The 22,565-nt window shown below is 42.0% G+C and overlaps 1 protein-coding gene across 2 annotated transcripts; it reads right to left on the reverse strand.

Annotated features, from left to right (window-relative positions):
• Nucleotides 1-502: 502 nt before the first annotated feature.
• Nucleotides 503-21,690, reverse strand: ACAD9 (acyl-CoA dehydrogenase family member 9). Of its 2 annotated transcripts, XM_065642711.1 has the most exons (18): nucleotides 21,487-21,690; nucleotides 20,147-20,240; nucleotides 17,906-18,007; nucleotides 14,558-14,664; nucleotides 13,135-13,235; nucleotides 11,915-11,993; nucleotides 10,706-10,880; nucleotides 10,019-10,092; nucleotides 8,201-8,276; nucleotides 7,416-7,486; nucleotides 6,900-7,019; nucleotides 6,012-6,140; nucleotides 4,663-4,742; nucleotides 3,915-4,041; nucleotides 3,220-3,297; nucleotides 2,344-2,472; nucleotides 1,255-1,327; nucleotides 503-779 (listed from the first exon to the last, which is right to left on the reverse strand). In XM_065642711.1, exons 1-18 carry the CDS (start codon nucleotides 21,688-21,690, stop codon nucleotides 679-681), a joined length of 1,920 nt encoding a protein of 639 aa, XP_065498783.1. In that variant the 3' UTR covers nucleotides 503-678. The 2 variants fall into 2 exon arrangements, with proteins under 2 accessions (XP_065498783.1, XP_065498784.1); XM_065642712.1 differs by lacking the exons at nucleotides 20,147-20,240; nucleotides 21,487-21,690 and having other exon boundaries at nucleotides 3,915-4,081; nucleotides 4,703-4,742; nucleotides 17,906-18,004.
• Between the last annotated feature and the right edge of the window lie 875 nt (nucleotides 21,691-22,565).

Raw genomic sequence — 22,565 nt, forward strand, 5'->3', positions numbered from 1 at the left:
ACCACCTTCCCCATGTGATCTGGCCAGCAAGTAACTCCCCAGGGCAAGAGTGGGGACAGTTAGTTGACTGTTGAATGTGTCACTGGATAAAAGTGACCTTGCAGGCATAGATAGAGGAAGTGAAATTACGGTTGGGGGGTTAGCAAAAGGGTAGGGGAAAAGTGTGTGCTGCTCATCAAAAAACCTATTGTCTTATGTTTGGTTTTTTTTAACAGAGTTGTCAGCTCGTATTTAAATAAAACCCCCATTTACTGTTTAAAAGGGGCCAGTGTTAGACTTAAGACCAAGGCCAAGAACAGAACATGGAGAATTTCTGATTAAACACAAGGAAAATCATTTAAATGGGAGCTCGGAGACAGTGAACCCCCCTCCTTAGAGATGCTCAGAGCTTGCCCGGACAAGGCCCGGAGTGGCTGCAGGGCGCTGGACGAGGTGCCCTCCCTCCTCTCCTGGTCCAAACCCCACTCCCTCTCTTTAGTTCCAAGGGAAACTCATCACTTGAGATTTAAATAATAAACTTCTTTATTTGTTCTCGTTATGTGAAGTTGTCTTTAGAAGTTTTATTCTACACAGAGCTAATTACATTTTGTAAACTCATTAAATAGTTTTTTTTTTTTTAAGTTGTCAAATACTTGAATCGGTGTTTGACACTGGTCAGTGTGCGCTGCCAGGAAGGGCTCAGAAGGTCCTGTCCAGCGGGTGAGAGCAGATGTAGGCTCTCTTCTCCAGCACCTGCTTGGCCGCTTTCTTAACAAAGTCATCCAGATTTTCATCTGCATCTGTGGAGAAACAGACAGAAAATTAGAAAAGCTATTTACAGCACTTCAGTTAAATATATTTCAAAAAGGGTTTTAGACTACAAAGGTAAGTATCTTGGCACTTCAGTGCCAGGAAATAACATCTTCTGAAGAAGACACTGATTACTGCAGACTGTTTCACTGAGCAAATGCCTAATTGGTCAGTCAGTACTTAACCAAACAGGTCAAATTCCTAATTGTTATCTTAGATTTTCTTTACAGGAGTATTTACTACTGCCAGATTTTATGTTCCTCCTCCCCACCATCTGGGGGGGAAAAAAAGTATCAAGGCAGTTTGTTTTTTCTATTAAATGAGGAGACTTTATATTGAATTGGTACCAGTTCTGTTCCTCATCCTAACTAAAGGCAGGTCATATAAAAAATCCCTCCTTTTGTGGGGAGTCTGTGAAAGCCGTAAGAGTATTAAAATGATTTGAGTTTACTTTATGGAACTTACATTTTTGTAATTGAGCCATGGCATAATTATTCTTGAAATACGCTTCTGTGCAGAAGATATTTGTAAGAAGCACCTGAGAAACAGTAAAACTCAGTTGAAAGGTAATGAATGAAATTCATACACAAAACAATGTAGTACAAAATCAGTCAAATTTCTGAAAGTCTAGTTTTGTCTCTTGATAACGTCACCATGCAAGCTCCTCTCATCTGTTGCAAACTTAGTTGTTATTTCTTCCCCACAGCTCCTGAGCCTCAGAGTTGGGATGACCCCACACCCACAACTGACTAGGAGATGTTTTTGGTAATAAATCCAGAAGGGGCTCACACACAAATAAACTAGAGTCTCAAGGCCAGTGAAGACAAAAAGTTAATCAGTTTGCATTTGTCTAACACTTAATTATAGCAAATTTACTTGTCCTGTAGTGTAACTGTTACCATGAAACTTTAAATGAACTACTATCCAACCACCTGTGTGCCAAACTTTTACTTCACCCTCAATAAATCGACAAAATGTTGTTGTTATATGTTACTATTTATAAATGATTATATGGAAAGAGTTTGGGAAGAACTGCATGGTATTGGCTGGTTCAAGAAAACATGCACATTTGTCATTCTTTCATAAATGTGTGTGTACGTGTTAAAGTATTTTAAACTCCGGGATAGCTCAGCACCTGAGAAGCAACTTCTGTGGTTACTGCCCTCCTGCACCCATCGGTTTGGAAACGTTCTGCTGCGCTGTACTTTTATGGGAGAGTTTCCTGGGATAGATACAAGTTCTTAACCACTGTAGAGTGTTCGTCGGGGTGTAAGCTCTTTGTCATCGAGGTTTTGCAAAGCTCTCAGGGCCGCATCACCCTCATGCACGTTCCAGAGCCGAGGGGATGGTTGGCTCATTGAGACACGAGCAGCTGCTAAGAGCCTTGTAAAACATGCAGAGGCTGTGACGTTGTGAGGAAGGGCTGAGGCTGGATTGTGCCTCTTCATTACAGAACACGGAGTGAGGCAGAATGGTCTTAACTACTGAGTGTTACACTACGTGATCCAGGCAGCACAGGCATTAAATGGGTACGGCTGATAGTAAAGCACTTACTTCATGGTCGTGGTTTCTTAGGCCGATACTGATAGAGCGGCTGGCTCTGGAAATAGCTGCTGTCATTGCGTATAAATTAATGACAATATCTGCCACCCTCTTCAGAACCAGCTGCTCATCCACTATTGTCTAGAAGAGTAAAAATGATTATTAGCTTGTAGTTTGTCAATTCAAGACTTTAAACAAACATTTAGATTGGATCTTGGGAACAATTTCTTCCCCAGTGGTGAAGTCACCGTCCCTGGAGGGGTTGGACAGATGCGGAGTTGAGGTTCTCAGGGACATGGGGCAGTGCCAGGGCTGGGTTAATGGCTGGAACTCGGTGATCTTGAGGGGCTTTTCCAACCAAAATGATTGTGATTTTTTTTTCATAGTTTTATTTAGGTTCATACTTACTTAGCATAGACAGGTAAGTTGTTATATTGAATTCTACCCCAAGTAAAAAAGTTTTGGATTAACTCTCCTTCGCCTTCTAACAGTTTTGGATTAACTGCATTTAAACTACGTTTTGGATTAATTATGTTCCACCTTGTAACAGCCTGTCTGCAGCCAACAGTAAAATTGCTGTGTCTTAAAACCACTTTGGTAAATGCCAAAAATCACAGAAATTAAAGACCAAATATATTTAGGCTGTTCAAAAGATGTATTAGCTGAGGTGGGATGTGGTGGGGGCCCAGTCTGATGGGCATTCCCAGAACAATCAGACTGTCAGAGAATTGAAAAGCTGGGGGATTCTAAGTTCAGTCTCTCCTCTTTTAACTACAGCACTTTGCAGGGCAGAATTCTAGATTTGTTTGCTGTACAGTATGGAGGAATAGCATAAATTGATTAAGGATAAACTATTCGATAATGAAGATAACACAAAAAATAAGTTACCTTGCCAAACCTACTTAGCAGGCCTCTCACTGTAGTTCCAAAATAATAAATGTTTTCTTCAAGTTTCTTGCCACTTTCCTAAGAAACAAAACAGAAAATACAACGTGAGTAGCCCATCTTCTAAGGGGAAGGATAAGCACCCCCCCCCCACCACAAAAGAATGTCCCTAAAAGGAATGGGACTATAAAATGCTGATTCTTTTCCATGGGGAAAAATAAATAAAAATAATAAAAAAATCACTGTTTAGATGCAGCCCTGGGGTCCTGAACTCCAACCAATACTGGATTTTCTCTTGGCAAGAACTCTTTTTTTTTAACATTCATCCAGTTTGCTGCTGAAAGTCAGATAGGCACTGCTCTTTCTCTATAAAATATATACGAAAATGCTCGTTATGTTACTTTTGATAACTTTTTAATATAGTCTTTATGCTTACGCAAGCAATAGCTTGAAAAAATTCCTATGCAACATTTAGTTCTGCACAGCAAACCTAATTCTTGTTCCAAGTGCTGCAGGTTATGAAAACCCTGAAAACAAAGATTGACTGGTACTACTGTGTGAATTCAGCAACAGTCTCAAATTCTGATTTTAAGTAGGAAGAACATTTCCAGTGTCACATTTGCCTCCCTGCAATGGGAGAAACATCTGCTGCAATGTGTCAGTGTCCGGGTGTCACCCTGGCTCTGTTCGCCCCTTACCTGCAGGCTGGGATGGGCGACGCCGCGATCACCAACCAGCCCATAATCCACCTTCCTGCCCATCGTGTCCCGTAACTTGGTCAAGAATTCCACCAGCGCCACTCCCACGTTTCCTCTCTTGATTTCTCTGCAACAGGGGGTGAATAACAGCTGGGAAAGGCCAGTTCCTGGTTTGCAGGGGAAGTTTCAGGAAGTTCCGAAAACTGGTTGAAATTCTAAGTGCTTTACCAAAACCCCTGCAGTTCCGCTAGGAATCATCAAGTCTTTTGATCCATTTTACTATGAAGTCTGGAGAACAATTACATGGCCTTAAAAGTATATGACATGGTTCAGGTTCAGTTCCTCTCAAAAATACAATAAATTCCAGAGACTGGTATTTGTACTCAGTATGTGCAATACAGCTGCCTTACCAATAAAACTTTGATATAAAATCTTAATAAAATTTTAATCTATAAAATAATATAAAAACTTTATAAAATTTTAATTACTGGTCTTGTAAGAAAGAATTTTACACAAGCTGGAATTATAAGATAAAATACAGTAAGGCCAAGACTCTTAAATCTATAAAACATTCAATTAAAATGAAAAAAAAAACCCATCCCTATAACATTGAACTGCCTTTTAGACAGGGAACACATTGAAAAATACTGCGGGTTTTTTCTTACAGTGTCCCTTCTTATCTATAGTTAAACAGTTATCAGTGTGTGTTGAGTTTATTGAAAACTATTAGCAATAAATAAGAACATACTTTATTTTGTCAGTTAAGATTTTGCCTGCATATTGCATACCCGTCAAAGCAATATACATTCGCAGAATTTCATTTGTTCCCTGGAAAAAAAAAACCAAAACAGAATACAAAGTGAAGTCGGTATCAAGTATAAAGTATTTCCAGTATTTAAAAAAAAAAAAATCTAGATAATGCTGTGCTAACATTGTCTATACATTTTTTTCTAAAAATGTATTTAATGTATTAAATGTATTAAAAGATTACTCTTCTTCCATCCAGAAATATTTACTGTCATTTATCTCTGTTGGAAGTTCTGATTTCACTTAGCTGTGCAGAAGTTGAGCCTCGCATTATCACACATGCGTTTGTAGCACAGTGAGAATTTCTAAATGGTCCCTCAAGAACAAGCGAGTCTGGAACTCTGACTCGGCCGTGCAGATGCAGGGTCACTGACAATCCCGCTTGGAAACACAATACATTTCACAGCCGACTTTTCTTTTTTTTTTTTTTTTTTTTTAAATAAATGCACATCAGTAAGTTAATTAAACTTCTAAATGAATCTTTTGTGAATTTCCTCTTCCCACAAGAGGAAAGGTTATTCAAGTCTAGGCACTAACAGAACAGCCCAGCCACAAAAACCACAAAATCCTATTAGAGAAATTGGTTTAAAAATGAAAATTTTGCCCACAACTTAGCAAAGCCTATCATGTGTATTAGTACAGATACATGACAATAAAAGCAGCAAAAAGGTTTCAAACTATGCTGGATACAAAGCAAGATGGCCAGCTTCATTCTCATAAAGCTCTTGCTTAGGCAGACGTAGTACTTGGATTTCATCCTGAGTCAGCATGCGCAATTACAGCTATTTATTTACTGAACATAAACCGATGAGTGACTTTTGTCAGCTGAAATAGTTGGAGGCTTTTATGCTAATTTATAATTTTTTAGTCTACTCAGAACAACGACAAACCCAATTCATGAACTGGGACTGTTTCTTCTCATGACAGTGTAGTTAAAACGAAGTTTCTAAATACTTAAGAAGAAACTATATACACCACCAGTATATAAATATAAACCACTATATGACCACGTATATATGTTACCAGTCTGTTCTTTCCAGAGGTAAAGCTGGTGCCAGTTCCTACTGTAACTCACTTTCTGGTTACAAAAGCCAGCAGACCTGGTGTTATTATAGGAAGGTACTACCTGTATCTCCAGAGTAAGCAAGTTTAGTTCTTCAGTCTATTCTATTATAGACTAGTCAACGAAAGGACTGAAGGTCTGTTCAACTGAATACTGGGGTTTCAGCTCCGGTTTATAAAATCTGAGTGTGAATGTCAGTTAACAGTAAAAAGCGTATTCACACTTGCCTCAAAAATCAGGAGGATCCTGGTGTCTCGGAGGTAGCGTTCATAGGGGTAATCTTTCATATAGCCAAGGCCGCCCAGGATCTGCAGCGCTTCACTGACACAAGCCCATGCGCCCTCAGAGCTGAACACCTGCCACAAACCAGCATTTTAATCACCGTGCTGCAAATTACACGCAGAATACACCGCCCGTTATTGTACCCGCCCCACAGTGCTGACGTATTCTGCGCTGCTGTTGCAACAGTCCTGTTTAAAGCTCGCCTGAAATCATACCCCTGTGGCTCAGGGTGTGTACGCTTCGGTCAAACCTCGCAATCCACAAACCCATCTCTATGAGGAAACGTTTCTGGAGAGCAGGAGCCCCAGCGCGGCCGTGGCGGGTGGGTGGGAGCACGTCCCGCCTGCCCGGATCCACCGCAACCCGAGCTCTTGTGCACCGGGCAGCCCGGCAGGGCCATCGCCGGGACCAGAACCGGGAGCCCTCCCGGCCCCACACTGCCGCACCCCGGAGAGGGACGGACTCGTTCTCCAGATGTATTTTGCAACCAATTCTGAGTTAAAGCCAGTGCAGAAGCACCTCAGCCAGGCCTGCAATCAACTGAGTGTCTTTTTGCCACATAGAAAGATTTTAAGAGGACCATGATATTCCGAACCTGTTGTACAGAGTTTTTATTTTGCATGGTGACAAAAAGCCTGAATCTGAGGTAATCAATAGTACACGGGATACAGAGAAAACGGTAATGTCTACTTTTTCATCTAGCTGAGGCTGTTGTATCATACGTCTAAATGGACCACCTGAGCCTGTCATCCATCTGGAGCGTGAACTGAAAACCAGAGAGGTATCTGTATTAGCGTAAAGCCGCAGGCAAGTCTCCCCGCAGCATTAATTACCTTGACCATGGCCGCCTCCACGGAGCAGTCTGGGAAGCCCGGCCTGTCCATCATGCCCGCAGTGAGGTACGCCATGCTCTCCATCACGTACGCTTTCACCGCCATCACACAGAACTTCTCCTGCCGAACAGGAAAGCCAGTCACACAGTAATTCAGGGCAATCACACATTAACTCGCGGGCACAATCCCACAGTCAAGCCTGAAACTTAGGAGCGCGAGAGCAGTTTTTGCATGTTTAACATATTATCAAATACTAACTAATAAAAAGTACTACTGCAAAACAACCATGAAAAAAAAAAAAAAACCAAACAAACATAAAAAAAATTGTTCATTACATTTATCATTCTAGACATTTAAAAGATCAGGGTACGGAACTCTCTGCTAAGTTTACACAGATTCAGCACCTCCAGCAATTTCTTTAAACTAGTACAGCCAAAAGACACCCAGCATGATCTATGTCCTTGCCCTTAGTCAATACAAAGCACGGAGATTTTGCTTTTTCATTTTTTTTATTACCTGAATTAATCCAAAATCGCTCAGTTTCTTATTGAATTGTTTTCTGGTACAAGCATACTCTGCTGTCATTTCTTTAAAAAAAAAAAAAAAAAAAAAAGTCCGTTTCAAACCAGCAGCACTGGACCCGTGCCAGACCATTCCTGCCAACAGCGTCTACCGGCCGGGTCTGACACGCGGCTGCCAACAGGTGTAAACGTGTCGATGCGTAACCGTGTAAACCCCTCGCTGCTGCACGAGCACCAGCCTGTGAAAAACCCCCTCCAAACGAGGCCGTTGGTCCCGCCTGGGAACGCCGTGCCAGCGGCTTTTAAACAGGAACCATAGGTGTGAAGCTGTGCTCTTAGACAAGGCATCTTTTAGTGCTAATTCATTACTTCAGAGGGATTGCTGTTACTATTTTTATTGGTAGAAACCAATTTTCTTACTTGTTACTGCATCTAAGCCTTGAGCAAGTTATTCAAGTTGGAAGTTTTAAGGGAGATTGCACCTTCTAAATACAACAGTATATACGTTATCCTCTCAGTAAGAATATTCTGCCTCAGAAAAAAATCCAACAGCTGCAGTAACTTCCCACTACAAGCACTGAAAAAACTTCAGTTTTACAGGCTTTTAATAAAAATTATTTTAGTGTTCTAAAGAAGTCAAAGCATGTTATGACCGACAATACAGCGATGTGTTATGATCAAGGCTCACGTTACTATTTTGCATTAAGTGCATTATATACCTTATGCAGATCAGGGGGTTTTGCACGACATCCAGCAACACAGAATACCTAACTCACCCACCTATCAATTTTTTAATCATTCCAGCAGACGCGCTGCCCATGCTAAATCTTCCACTGTTTAGGATATTCATGGCAACCTGTGAAGAAAATGAAGGTATTTTTAGGTGGTTCAAAACTGGGCTTTGAGGTGAGCATGACAGCCAATTTCATATTCGAGATAGTTTTCAGATCCTGATGATCCAGTGACCAGGAAATAATCCTTCATTCAAACTACTTTACGGTAAAATGTAGATAAAAATGTATTTATCTGCAACTAGACAAATGACATTCAAACTAGACAGCGCTGCGGAAGTTTATCAAACAGATGAAGAACAGGATATTTAAGTTTAATGTGTGTACACGAGCCCCATATAAAAGTCCTCTCTCAGCTGACCTACAATGGAAACTTTCCTCCTTCAGAGACCTTTCAGCAACACGCAAGAAAAGGGAATAAGAATGAAAGGTGTAGAAATAAAATAGAGATCAATAATGTATAAAAATAGATTTTGAAATCTAGTATTATTGTTTCTTAACAAGAGAAACATGAATGACTCAGTTCAAAGACTGTTAAGAAATTTAGCAAGAAGTCACTGTTCCTACGTTCTCATTTGTGATAATTATCTGAAGAGGAAACCACAAAAGTCATCTTTTGATGTGTTTATTACATTAAAGTAAATGGTTTCATTTAGCATTTAGGTCTGGATTTGTCTGCTACAGAAGGAGTAAGAAACCTGAGAAGGATACATTAAGAACAGTTTTGCAAATTCCACACGTCAGACTCTTGGAGGATGGCTAGAACAGCAAAGTGATCGGTGTTATCTGTACTGGTGTCAGACTTTCCTGATGCCAAGAGAAGGAACTGATGCTGGAGGCAGCTGTGCAGCCTGCTCCTCCTGCTTTTCTCCTGCTTCTCCTGCTCCTTCCCTGCTCTTCTCCTGCTCCTTCCCTGCTCTTCTCCTGCTCCTTCCCTGCTCCTCCTGCTCCTTCCCTGCCCTTCTCCTGCTCCTTCCCTGCTCTTCTCCTGCTCCTTCCCTGCCCTTCTCCTGCTCCTTCCCTGCTCTTCTCCTGCTCCTTCCCTGCCCTTCTCCTGCTCCTTCCCTGCCCTTCTCCTGCTCCTTCCCTGCTCTTCTCCTGCTCCTTCCCTGCTCTTCTCCTGCTCCTTCCCTGCTCCTCCTGCTCCTTCCCTGCCCTTCTCCTGCTCCTTCCCTGCTCTTCTCCTGCTCCTTCCCTGCTCTTCTCCTGCTCCTTCCCTGCCCTTCTCCTGCTCCTTCCCTGCCCTTCTCCTGCTCCTTCCCTGCCCTTCTCCTGCTCCTTCCCTGCCCTTCTCCTGCTCCTTCCCTGCTCTTCTCCTGCTCCTTCCCTGCTCCTCCTGCTCCTTCCCTGCTCTTCTCCTGCTCCTTCCCTGCCCTTCTCCTGCTCCTTCCCTGCTCTTCTCCTGCTCCTCCTACACCATCCACAGCTCTGGCTGTAGAAAACAGCAGAAGACATTGCCCTGATTCAATTCAGAAGTTCTGCTGAAGAAATTGCTCCCTCTTCTGGAAAGAACAGTATGTTCTATTATTTTAATGAAAAACAATAAAAAACCCCAAACAAATCGCAGAACCAGCTCTGTAACTGTACTGAGAAGAACCAGACAGAAATCCGAGATTACGGCAGGCTTGTGCACTGTGCCAGCGAAACCAGCTAACACAAAGAACATCAACGGAGAACTCTGTCCTCTGGTACTCTCCAGTTTGGCCATGTTCATACTACCAGTAAAGACACGTCAGTACAGGGGGGAGGGAGGAATAGAAGTCTTCAGGCTTTTAAAAATCATCAGTAGTTATTCTTGACTGCTTACCTTAAATCCCCCTCCTACTTCTCCAATTACATTCTCTATAGGCACTTTTGTGTTTTCAAAATGTACTTCACAGGCTGAAACACAGAATTAATAGCTGCTGAATTATGTAGAAATATTTAAAAGGCATTCAGGAACATAAACGACTCTTTTCGTAACGAGAAGTAAAGTTTTCCTAATGCACTCTTTATGACAGAATTACGCATGCTTTGCCAAAGAAGTTGGAATCTGGGAAAATACTGTAGTTGACAACAATGTAATATATTTGAAATATAATTAATGTGCATTGCATAAACAGAGACGTATAGGTTCGTCTCTATTTTAAGGAATTGATACAGCAATCAAGTCCAAAGGATAGACAGTGAGAAACTATAATTATCAGCAAGCTTAAGAAGAGCCGATGAAAACTCCCCTCTAGGTTAAAGCTACTTGTTACTGACTGTCCTGGGCAACTTCTCTCACTGCATAGTGAGGAAAGCTTGACATGCAGCAAAGACTTATGTAATATTGATTTCTTATTTCAGACTCCGCATTAGGAAGGACTCCCAGGACAAGTTAAGTAAAGAAACTTTAAACTTATACTGCTATATGGAATAGATATTGATTTGCCTCTGAATTCAGATGATCTAAACAAATCAAAACATTAAAATATTAAAACAATTTCTATTAACCGTTTTAAGTGATTCTTACTATTGGATCCTCGAATGCCTAACTTATCCTCAGGTTTCCCATGGGTGACGCCACCAAAATCCCGCTCCACGATGAAAGCAGTAATTTTGTCTTTCAGTTGTCCATCCTTATCAACAACCTCTGTCCTGGCAAATACTGTGAAAACATCAGCAATGCCACCGTTTGATATCCAAACCTGTTTTGAGAGAGGAAAGACATACAATAAATATATTTGCCCTGATTTTGTGAGCACTGTTCTCAAGTGTTTCATAACAGACCAACAAAGAACAGAGTGGTGAAAAATTGCTGCTTCCTCCCTTAAAATTCTAATGGATGTTCTGCTACTAGTTTTGCCTCTTGTGAACACACTTCCAAGGGAAGTTGACCACCGAATGCTAAGCTTAGAGCAACTATAAAAATAGGTCGTAATATAATTTGAATTCCATTAAAATCCATGGCGTGTTTTCACAGAAGCTTGTATATCCTGCTACTTACAACACATGAGGGATATAAGGGTAATACAGACTGTAGATGCACTTTGCCCACAATAATCTCAACTCTGATGAGAAATTCTCTGAATCAGGCCACATACATATGGCCTTTCCCACAGGCTGGGTCTCTTCACAGACAAATATTTCAACAACTACAGATCAAGTCTGCAACAAACCAAACATTGCTGAATCCAGTACCTCTCTACATTTCTTCAAGATTGCATTCTGCCTTTGTTTCTTGCAGCAGAAATGTTCCAAGCAGCCCTATTTCCAGTTCGCTTTCAAGTTTTCTTTCAAAAATATCTACAAAATCTGGCATGAAAAGAGGGGAAAACATGGATTTAGGTTTCTTTTTGCCTGTGCTGTCACAGCAGAGGCTAACTAACTAACTAACTAGCTAACTAACTAACGCACGCTCCCTGGAAGCTGAAGAACATGAGCTGGCAATACAGAGAAGGAACTTCTGAGTGGCTGTTCCCACCTTCCTTACCAAGAGCTTAGTGCAGGTTGTTCCCTGAACCTGTCTGTGCTTTTCTATTCTCTGTGGCCCTAAAACAACACGGGTTCTCTGTTTGACGTCATCTGTCTTCACTAGCTTGGAAACCTCAAAATCGTGATGCAGCTGGCAAGCTAGCTTCTTACTTCACAAAACCGACTGATTGCAACGCTGCAAAAGACAGAGGCGCTTTCTATAAACTTGTAACAAAACCTGCCGTGTTTCCAGCCCGTGAGTGGATACCTTGGAGCCGTTCAGTACGAAGTATTTCCCATCGTCACTGAGGGTTGCTCTTGTCTTGATGGACGCAGCATCACTTCCACTAAGAGCCAAACAAATGAAGGAAATAAACATGCTTCCCATAGTTTAAAAAGAAATGTTTACAGTTGTATTAAATAGTAGCATATAAACTTTAGTTCTTAACTGCCAAGGAAACTTAACTAGATTCAAGCAATTGCTTCTGTGCACTGGAACTAAGGTCTCTAAGAAAACTGATGTTAAGTCACTAAGACTAGCCATCTTTTTCAATAATACTGAGCTAAATAAAGACATTCGAAGGATTTCAGAACACAGCCCTTGTTTTTTTCCTGTGTGTTACTTTCAAGTCCCTTCCATGGATCGCACTGTTAACATCTGTGCTAGTTTAAGTTTTACCTGCAAGTGGGATAGTTTTCTGAGAGTCAAAATCCAGCTTAGGGCTCCTGAATAAAAACCATCACTGATGCTGGGACGCATCTACGTCACAGCAACGTGAAAATTAGCAAGGAAATCAAATGCTCCCTGCAAGTCATTCTAGCAGACAAGAATTCAGAAAAGACCGTTTCAAACTATAGCTTTGTACAGGCAAGCAAGATTCAACTTCAAACTTTCAACCGGTCTCAGTCCTTCAATCCCTTTCCTTTACAAAGGATCACGTAGTAAACCATCTGCCTCGATGTTTTTAAGAAAACTGTACCTCTTCTGCATTAACAGAATTTGCAACAGTCAATGAATAAGCGTAATAAACGTAACTTTTATCTTTGAAATGAAGTTGCTGCTAGAAAGATGACTTTTCTAAACTCTAAGGAAAGACCAACATTTCTTCCTATTATTTTTAGTAGCTCCTTCAAGACAGTCTTTTATAATTTTACAATACAACTGCAAGCATCCTCGAACAGGCATCACAGCACATTATTTCTAACGTAGCACAGAGTATCCTTTCAACTAATATTCAATAATGCCAGAAATTAAGCAGATTAATTCCTGGGATGGGAACAACAACAGTTAGTGATTTCACAGAAACTGCCGTAAGCAGCACACTGGGTGAAGGATAAAAGATCAACCTATATAGTGATGCCATAGGCACCAAATAATAAGGATTTAATATATTAACTAAACAACCACTGTAATGACGACGAAAATAATAAAAAATCATTTAGGTGTTTCGATGCTTTCTGAAGCTTTTACAATTACAAACCCAGTACCTTCCAGGTTCGGTGAGACAAAAAGCTGCAATGTGCTCCCCAGATGCCAGTCTAGGCAGGTACTTTGCTTTCTGCTCATCAGTGCCAGCAATGAGGATCCCCTAAATAATTAATACAAAACTTTTCAGCATCAACCTGTGTAAAAAGAAATAAAGCTGACGAGCTTCAACAAGTTCAGGAAGCTTAATTTGTAAATTTTATGGTGTATCAAGAGACAGTTTAATAAACAATGGCCGTTATTATTTATCAGACATTAAAATACATCAGTTCTCAGCACACAGTTGTTCAAATGACTAGTGGAAATGGCTTATTGTTAAGATTGCCTTATAGGGTAGGTTTCACTTTATTTACGCTTAAGTGAAGACATAATTGTTGCTCTGAGAGGCACTTTATAATCTGCCGTACCTTCAGTACTATAATTTTATTTTAATAACCCAAAAAGCAGCCATTTTCAAAGCTCCTAATCAGAGAACAGAACACAAAATTTACTTAGATTCCAAATTATTTCATCACACAGGCACAACATGTTGCGAGAGTGCACTTATTTTAATTATCTCTGTTTAGTTTTTTACAGCAGGGTTCTTATGAAGGACAAACTAAATACAAAAATACACGATAAAGCTAAATTAACAATGGTGATACAGCTAAGATACAGTTACTCAACAAAATCAGGATTGACCCAAACTTACACCGCGCTTCTCATCAAACCGCTTTACAAATCAGCTTTGCTCACCATCCCTGCTCCACAGATGGCGAAATTTTAAGTAAGGTGAGGAATAAATACGTATTTTTAATTAGCATTGTTTGCTCTATCTCATGAAGGTTTTTTTCTTATTATAATGAACTTACTGCTATCTCAAGCTTCAGACTACTACTATCCATCCACCACAGAATGTACTAAAAGGTAGATACGTAAGGCTACAATAAACAGAAAATGACTTTAAAATTCACACGCTTGCTAGATTGATCTTGGCTAAGTTTTTTTCACTAAGCTCCCCAATACACAGCCTCATTTAGCTAGAACGAGTTGCACTCTTCTGAATTCCCTGCATGGCTGAACCATCTCCCCATAAATTTAGCCCCCCTGATATTTTATTTATTTCGGTTTGCGCAATTTAAAAAACTTCAGATCATTTAAGGTATTTTTTTCTAAAAATTATTATTCTCAGTGTTTCCTGGACTAATACTTTCCTGGTGTACTTCATATCAGTGCTTATGCCGCAAGAAAGTCGTACACTGAGCCACTGTCAGAGGGTGCTGAGAACACAAACCACCAACCTGACGCCAGAATGTTCCACCTGATTTATGTTTCACCAGTAATTCTGATTTGTCGCGCTCACACTCCACATTTAAACAAGCTCCACCTCCCCTTTGCTTTGCAAGCTGTGTAGAAGAACTACTTGACGTAAACGAAGAGCGTTACCTTCAGCCCAATAGCTTGATGAGCTGCCAGAGTAACCGCGATAGATCCGTCTAAAGAAATGATTTCTCCCAGACGTGCATACATGGTATTTGATAGACCAAGACCACCTGGAACAAATACCACATTTTATTCTAAGTAGATACTTTACAATTTAATTTCCTCTCCCCCCCCCCCGCAAAAAATCCCTTTTAAGTACAGAAACGTCAAGAATATATGACTGTTAAATGGGGAGCGGCTTGGTATGGACTGGATATAATATGTCCTCAAATAAGCAGCACATTGCTGTGGTTGTGCTAGAAGAATGCATTCTGAAAACAGTAACTTTTTAATAAGCATGAGCTGTGCTGACTTTAATTCTACTCAGAAAGCAGACTTGTTTGTGTTCAAGCATGCATGCACAGGCAGCAGATACAGCGTAATCCATCAAATAGTGGAAAACGAGCTTGTTTAAAACACTCTGTATGTGAAAACGGTAAAAGATTCGGTATAAAAATTGCTCTGGTCTGAATTTCTGTGCTTACAGGATAAAACCAATTTTTCGGAGACATTTCCAGGCTATGTGCCAACCTCAGACAATTAACCCCCACACAGCAGCTGCAGACCAACCAGCAGAGAACGACCCAGGCAACAAAACTGCTCCCAAACAGTTCCCAAGAAGAATGCCAGGCTGGTGCTAGAGGAAGACAAAATATAACACTTCAAAAATGTCTTTAATCAAAAAATGTGAATGTATCAAGAAACAAACTTGACACCAGCACATCCTTTTGGGAGGAATTTTGTGATCTCCTGATGCAAATACAGAGACTATTTGTGAGGAAAAGAACATAAGGACAAATCAAAGCTGCATCTATATGAGTCCTCCCGCTCTACTCTGCCCTGGTGAGACCACATCTGGAATGTTGTGTCCAGTTCTGGGCCCCTCAGTTCCAGCAGGACAGGGAACTGCTGGAGAGAGTCCAGCGCAGCCACAAAGATGCTGAAGGGAGTGGAGCATCTCCTGTGTGAGGAAAGGCTGAGGAGCTGGGGCTCTGGAGCTGGAGAAGAGGAGACTGAGGGGTGACCTCATTCATGGGGATCAATATGGAAAGGGGGAGTGTCAGGAGGATGGAGCCAGGCTCTTCTGGGTGACAACCAGTGATAGGACAAGGGGCAATGGGTGCAAACTGGAACACAGGAGGTTCCGCTTAAAGATGAGAAGAAACTTCTTCATGGTGAGGGTGCCAGAGCCTGGCCCAGGCTGCCCAGGGAGGTTGTGGAGTCTCCTTCTCTGCAGACATTCCAACCCGCCTGGACACCTTCCTGTGTAACCTCACCTGGGTGTTCCTGCTCCGGCGGGGGGATTGCACTGGATGAGCTTTCGAGGTCCCTTCCAGCCCCTGATATTCTGGGATTCTGTGAGTCTAATGTTCAAGAATTTTATGTAGTCAGGACTAGAAGTGCTGCTCCCTGTAATCTAGGAGTATTTGATATATTACTGCTGAATAAACAACTTTATCTAATCAAGATAATCTTTCATCCAGGTTAATAATTTTCTACTTGGGACAGTGGTGTAAGTCAGCATAATGAACACCGTAATTCGGCAGATGTCTCAATAGTCCTACTCTTTTATGTAGACTGAATAAATGCAAGAACACGTCCCCCGATACCATTAACTGACATCACTGCCTCCTACACCCTTCTCCTTCAGAGCATGCTTAAATGAATTAAAACTCACACTCCTATTTATAGGCTCTTACTCCTTTTCCCCTTTCTAAGCAGTGCTGGGTTCGGGATTCAGCTTGGAGACTCCTGACGATGTGCGCAGTAATTCCAGTGACACCCATGTGAACAAGAGCCACTGTTCCATCATTTACATGAGCTTCATTGTTCCCATGAATGGTCTGCATTTTAATGCTTCTGGCAAATATGCCAATATTACAAACCATTATGAACAACACCGTGCAATACACAAAGCACTGAATACGTGTGACTGAAGAGTTTTAAAATATGACAGGCACCACCACCAAAAATACAGAGGTTTAAACTACAGAAAACGTGAAATAACCTCGTTAGAAGCATGTTATTTATGGTGCAGAAAAAAGCAGCTTGCTTATAGTAAGGTGATTGCTTTCCATCCTCTGGTTTTTATCCAGCATACATGTTTACAAGACAAGTATGACGAATGGATTGTGACCTTGCACCAACTGGAAGGTGAGAGAGTGTTATTTCATAAGCTTCGAAACTATAGAAGATCAAAACAACATTTTCTTGAACTAAAGTACGATTTTTAAGGCAAATATATTGCCTTTCAGACTCTTTAAAATAATTCACAGAGTAGGAAACTTGTTTCTAGTTAATCAATAATAAGTTACACTTCCAACGTCATGATGCTTCCTAACACTCTGCTCTGAGTTCCGTCCTTCTCTGCTTCCAACACCTCCTTTCAGCAGACACTAATCTCCCGCCTTCTCCCAAGATATTTCTTAATTCCTAAATACCTCCCTCTCCCCACCTGGGTTAAGGTGCTCTGTCCAGGTTTTTCTCCTCCCCAGACACTATCCTGAAGAGAAAAACTTGAAAGAGGTTGCAAACCTCTTTTCTGTCTTACTCTCATATCATCCTGCCTAGTTCTGAATACCCACGAAAAACATTTAATACCATTTCTAATGCACTAATTAACAATTAACCAACGATCACATCATGTTACAGTACATGCAAGTTGTCCAATATACTTTAATGAGCTTGTATATAAACACTTTACTTAAACAGACAAAGCACAGTTGCCTAATGAAATAAACGAAAAAGCTGTAACAAAAATGCTCTGATCTCAACTAGCACTATAATGTCCTTCAAGACAGAAACTTTTTGTTCAGTACTGCATAGGGAAGATTTTATACAGCAGCCATGCTTTTAATAACTAGACATTGTACTTTTACACTTCTACGTGGTCAAACGCATTCCTGTCTGCAAGTGACAGCTTTGATAGATCAGTTCCACGAGACACTGTCGTTCGGACCCGGTGTAATTTCAGGAACCATCAGCAAGAATGGCCAAGTCTCACAGAACATCAAGCTACTCTACTGTATTCAAAAAAGGAAAAGGACAACACTACGCCAAGAGGAATTTACACCATCTAAAATTAGTTATCTGACTTAGGCGCCCAAGGTAAGAGTACGCAGAGCCCCCTGCATGGCCAACAGACATTCCTGGGGCCCGCACCTCTTCATTAACCAGGGAGCCTCAGCTCCTAATTTAGACATCAGAGTCAAAGGACTATGCACAGGACAGTACAGACACATTTTGCAAGACCCCAAAAATGCATTGCTTAATATAGACTACTGGGTTATCCTTTTGTGATCATTTACTCACCATATTCCTCTGGAATCTGCATGCCAAAGAGACCCAGGTCCTTCAGTCCTTTTAAAGTTTCAGGTGGGATTTTTGCATCTCGATCAATCTTCTTAGAGTCCACTGCAAATACAGGAAGTTTTATAATTTAAAACTCTGTTTCTTAGTGCAGAAAAAAAATCTCTGAGACTGCAGTGTTCTTAAATCAGAGACAAGGTCACTGCATGCTACGAGTTAGCAGCAGTACGATCTCTAACTGAACTATCAGTCTGAGAGTCCAGACCTGAAATAACTTACAGAAAAAGGGGCTGCTGTACTTTTCCTCCGGTCTTGTGAAGCATCTTCAGAAAATACACAGTGTGCCTGCTGCTCCTCATTCCTAACTTCACAAGAATTCCTCTTTCTAGCCTCGGTCTGATCCTACTGACTGTCCTGTTTGCCCCACACCCCTTGGGGCTGGTGAATTCTCAAACTGGCTTCTGGAAAGTCCCAGTTCTGTTTCTGGGGAACAATGCTGCACTTAAGTAGCCCACCTTACTACACCATCTAAGTCAAAATACAGAACCAACTGGAAGGTCCCAAGAATATCGATCATGGCTGTAAAATCACAACATACGCAAAAAGAGGACTTGGAAGTGGCAAAAATCTGGTTTTTATTTCATTTTCTCAAACATTTCCATGTGTACAGGTTATACATGTGCATGTTAGCAGATTCCATGACTGTAGTAAGTGAAGTATTTCCAGAATTTTCTACGTGAACTATGTCTAGGTCATGATTAGGAAAAAGAAAAAAAGTACATAAAGGACTTAATTACAAAACTCTAGCTCTGAGTTATTCAGATTCTTGGGAGATTACAAGAGCTATTCTGTACTGTGACAGAGAAAATAAGCAAGAGTCGCATTAAGCAGCTCAGGAAGGCTGTAAGCTGCAAGCAAAGAACACAAACCACCTTTCCAAAAAGTACACAAAAAGAAGGAACACGGCAAAAGGAATAGAGCTTTCCTAAAGAAACCTCACGTTCACCCCTGTTAAATGACACTGTAACATCTGTATGAAATTTAACAGGAGGAGGCAGCTAAACATTCTGATGCTCTTCTAAGAGAAGTTACTCAGAAAGAAAACTCATTTTAAAAAACGTTTTTTGGTCCCCATGCTAATTTTTTAGCTACATAGTGTCAGATACATATTGGTGGCATGTCATCAGCTGTTCCGGGGAGAGAAAGGTGGTTTTTTACCCCTTCCTGCCTTATGCCCATACAGACCTATCCGTAGTGTCTGGACACTGTCACGCTTCATACACACTCTGCCGAGATGAATTTCCTTACCCAGTACCAATAAAACAGAAATAGTTGTGAATTCAAACAAAGACAAGCAATTTCCACCTTCAGTTTGGAAGCCTCTATAATTTGACATTTGTATTCCTCCCTTAAATATCAGGTTTTTTACTCAATAAATTACGTTCCCCAACAGAGCAAAGAATTAAAAAAACATAATCTGCATAAATTCTTAATTTACTGTCAGTGAGCAACATTACAATTTTACAGTTAAAATTACCTGGATCTCATAAACTGTGATCTGTGACAATCACAGGCTTCTTCAAACTCTTGCAGTGTTTGACAATGAAAATCTAGTATCTTTGTCAGCGGGAAATCTGAGATGATACTGTTTAACTGTCTCAGAAATTGCTGTCTGTAAAAATCAATTTTCTACAATTGTTCTAAAATTGGCCTATCGCACCAGTAATAGGAGAAACACCCTGCAGCCCTATCTGGAATGCATATGGCTAATCCCAAGTAGAATCACTAATGCTGTAAAAACATAAAACCTTTTGATTTTTCATAGTTTCTCAGTGAGTCATCACTTATTAATATGTCTGCTGAATTTTGCTAAAACCAGTTTTAGGACAGTTTAAAAAGTTTCAGAAAAAAAATCACAACATATGAAGCTGTAAATAGCATTATTCAACCGAGTTAAAAACAGTTTTACATCCTAACTCTACCACAGAATTCTATTACTTTCTGCTTTTTTCTATTATTCTTTTCTCTCTTGAAGATTTACGTCTTCTCATTAGCATCCAAATGCTCCATATAAAAAAGCCACAAATGAACATGCCTATAGAACCAGCAGCACTGTATGACTAGCAACAAATGCATAAAAACCAACTTAAATATTTAAAGTATAATGATCTTATTCAACGGCTATATTTAAATCATTCCATAATCGCTAAATAATGTGCATGAATAATAAACTCATAACTATACCTTCTTCATTGAAGAATTTTTCTATAGGTCCTACAAACTGGTTGATCTCCTCTAGTTCTTCATTGCTGATTTCTGGATAAGGGAAAACTTCTTCCTAAAATAAGAAGAGATTTTTATTTTTTTTAGAAGCATGAACTGTGCAATTGAAATAAAAATTCAAGAACATACGCCTTTCAAATACTGGACTATAAAAATCTGTGAAAACTAAGAATTGTGGAAAATGTTCAGAAAGAGCCTTATCTGATGAAATCCACAGGACTCAACTTTACTACAAACCAAAAACAAATCAGAAGGTATTACCTGAAAAACAAAACGTTAGGGAGAAATAAAGAGATTTTAACAACTATGAGCATGCAAAAATTCTTCATCAACCGTGAACTGTCACTGTAATCCCATTTGGGGATTTAAAAAAATTGGCTAATTCTAACTCGTACCAGAATCAATTTAGTGTTATAATGTTTTCGAAGCTCAGGCCATAAACATTGTCCCTTGGAAACACACAGCACATTCCACCTGTTTAATGGCACAAGTACAAAGTTTGGGAGGTTCCATACTGCTCCTTATCATCACCGTGGTGCTGTGGTCATAAACTCAAAGCAACATAACCTGCCAGGCTTGAATAAATCAAAAAATTCGAGCAACTAACACGTGCAGTGAATGATTATATGAGAAGCATGTGCCTAATTTTTATCAAAAAAAATGGAAGAGTTTACCTCTGCCCAAACAAAACTGTTCATGATAGTCTGAAGAATCACATCAGCTCCAAAAATTCAGGATGCAGTAAGTGCTATAGTTTTTTCAGGAAACTGGTGTATTGAAATTTGAGAAGTGGAAAAAAAAAAAAAGGCATAAATAAACAGGGGTTTAAGCGATGGAGTCTGACTGCGACCTCTCATAATAGTTTACTTGACAAGATCTGCTTTGGGAGACTTTATTGTTCAAGTCACTTCAGTGGATTTGAGTTATTCCTTCTTGCAATTTATTTAACCGTGTAATCTCCGATAAATGCATACTCCAAACGCTGGATTAACAAGTGCCCTTTCAACGCAGTGTCATAACTCAAATTTTTTTTGTCCAGTAGCATCTCAACACCCAACAAGAGCTTTGACCTTTCCTACAAGAAAGCCGTAAGCAGAAGCCTGCATCAAGTCTCGTTCCTTGAAGTGACCAGGGAACGAAGCGCCACGAGCTCCGCGGAGCGCGGGCGGCCACCGCGCAGCGCGCAGCGCGGGGACCGCGCCCGGCCTGCGAGCGCCGCCGGCCGCTGCTCCGGGCCGGGCGCAGCCCCCCCCCCCCGTCCCCCCCGCGCGGCCCCTGAGGCGCCGCCGGCCCCTCCTCACCTTCCGCAGCGACCCCAGGAACAGCTCCTTGGCGAAGGCGGGCCGCGGCGCGGCGGTGCGCAGGCGGCGGACGGCGGGGCGGCCGAGCGGGGCCCGCAGCGCGGCGGGGAGGCCGAAGGGGGCCGGCGGCGCGGCGGGGAGGCCGAGCGGGGCCCGCAGCGCGGCGCGCAGGGCGCGCAGCGCCGCTCCGCTCATGGCCGCCATCGCGCTGCCGCCCGCGCCGGGACACGTGACCGCGGGCCGCCGCGCGCCCGTTCCCGCCGTCCCCCGGCGCCGCGCGCCCGCGGCGGCGGCGCGCCCGGCGCACGTGTGGTTCGGCGGCGCGAACGGCGCCCTGCGGTCCCTCCGCGGGAGCACGGCAGGGCCACGCACGGGCCCCTGCAGCCGGCAGGGACCCCGCCGGTCGCAGGCGTAAGAATGGCCCCAGGAATGGCGCCGCCGTGGGGCAAAGCCGCTCACAGCGGTTTTTTTTGCACCGCTCGCAGTGCTGGGGTCCCTGCAGCCCCCAGCAAGTCCGGGCCTAGCGACCACCCAGCAGTAGCTACAGAAAATGAGCTAGAGAACTGCCTGACCAAAACAAGTATTTTTTGGAGCACATGGGACGTCCACGAATGACGTTCCTGAACCGACTCCCAGGCAGCAGAACCAGGCAGGAGAGGGAACACACCCCCTGCCAGGGACGGGGGCCACCTCACCCCCCTTCGAGATCTGGTCCATGTGCTGAACTGTACCAGATGACAGAAATCGCTGCAAAATCTCCGCAGACCCCAACTCCTAGGAGGAGCCTCCGGCAGGGGGAGGAGGATTATGTGAGAAGCTGACAGCCCTCACTTGAACAGCCCTGCGCTCGTGTAGACAATTCATGCATAACCAAGTGCCAAAGACAAAAACACTGCCGTGACCAGAGGTGAACACTGTGCTGCACCAAGGATGTTCAGATCTGTATTTCTCCTTCGCTTTCAGCTGCCACGTCCTTGACAGCAGTTCTTGTATTCAAAAACCAAGTGTCAAGCCCATCCCAGCTTCCTGAGTTGGTCACCTAAATACCGACTTCTGGTTAGGAAATACACACCGCCCCA

Source organism: Caloenas nicobarica, chromosome 11 (genome assembly GCF_036013445.1).
Source record: "Caloenas nicobarica isolate bCalNic1 chromosome 11, bCalNic1.hap1, whole genome shotgun sequence".
Taxonomy (NCBI): Eukaryota; Metazoa; Chordata; class Aves; order Columbiformes; family Columbidae; genus Caloenas; species Caloenas nicobarica.

What these genes read in the sequence shown, in the direction of transcription:
- ACAD9 (XM_065642711.1), bottom strand. Translation starts at nt 21,690, where the DNA reads ATGGCGGCCATGAGCGGAGCGGCGCTGCGCGCCCTGCGCGCCGCGCTG. An exon ending in TCCTGGGGTCGCTGCGGAAG is followed by an intron (nt 20,241 to 21,486) that starts GTGAGGAGGGGC and finishes TTCTTATTTTAG; the next exon opens with GAAGAAGTTTTCCCTTATCC. An exon ending in TAAGAAACCACGACCATGAA is followed by an intron (nt 1,328 to 2,343) that starts GTAAGTGCTTTA and finishes ACTGTTTCTCAG; the next exon opens with GTGCTTCTTACAAATATCTT.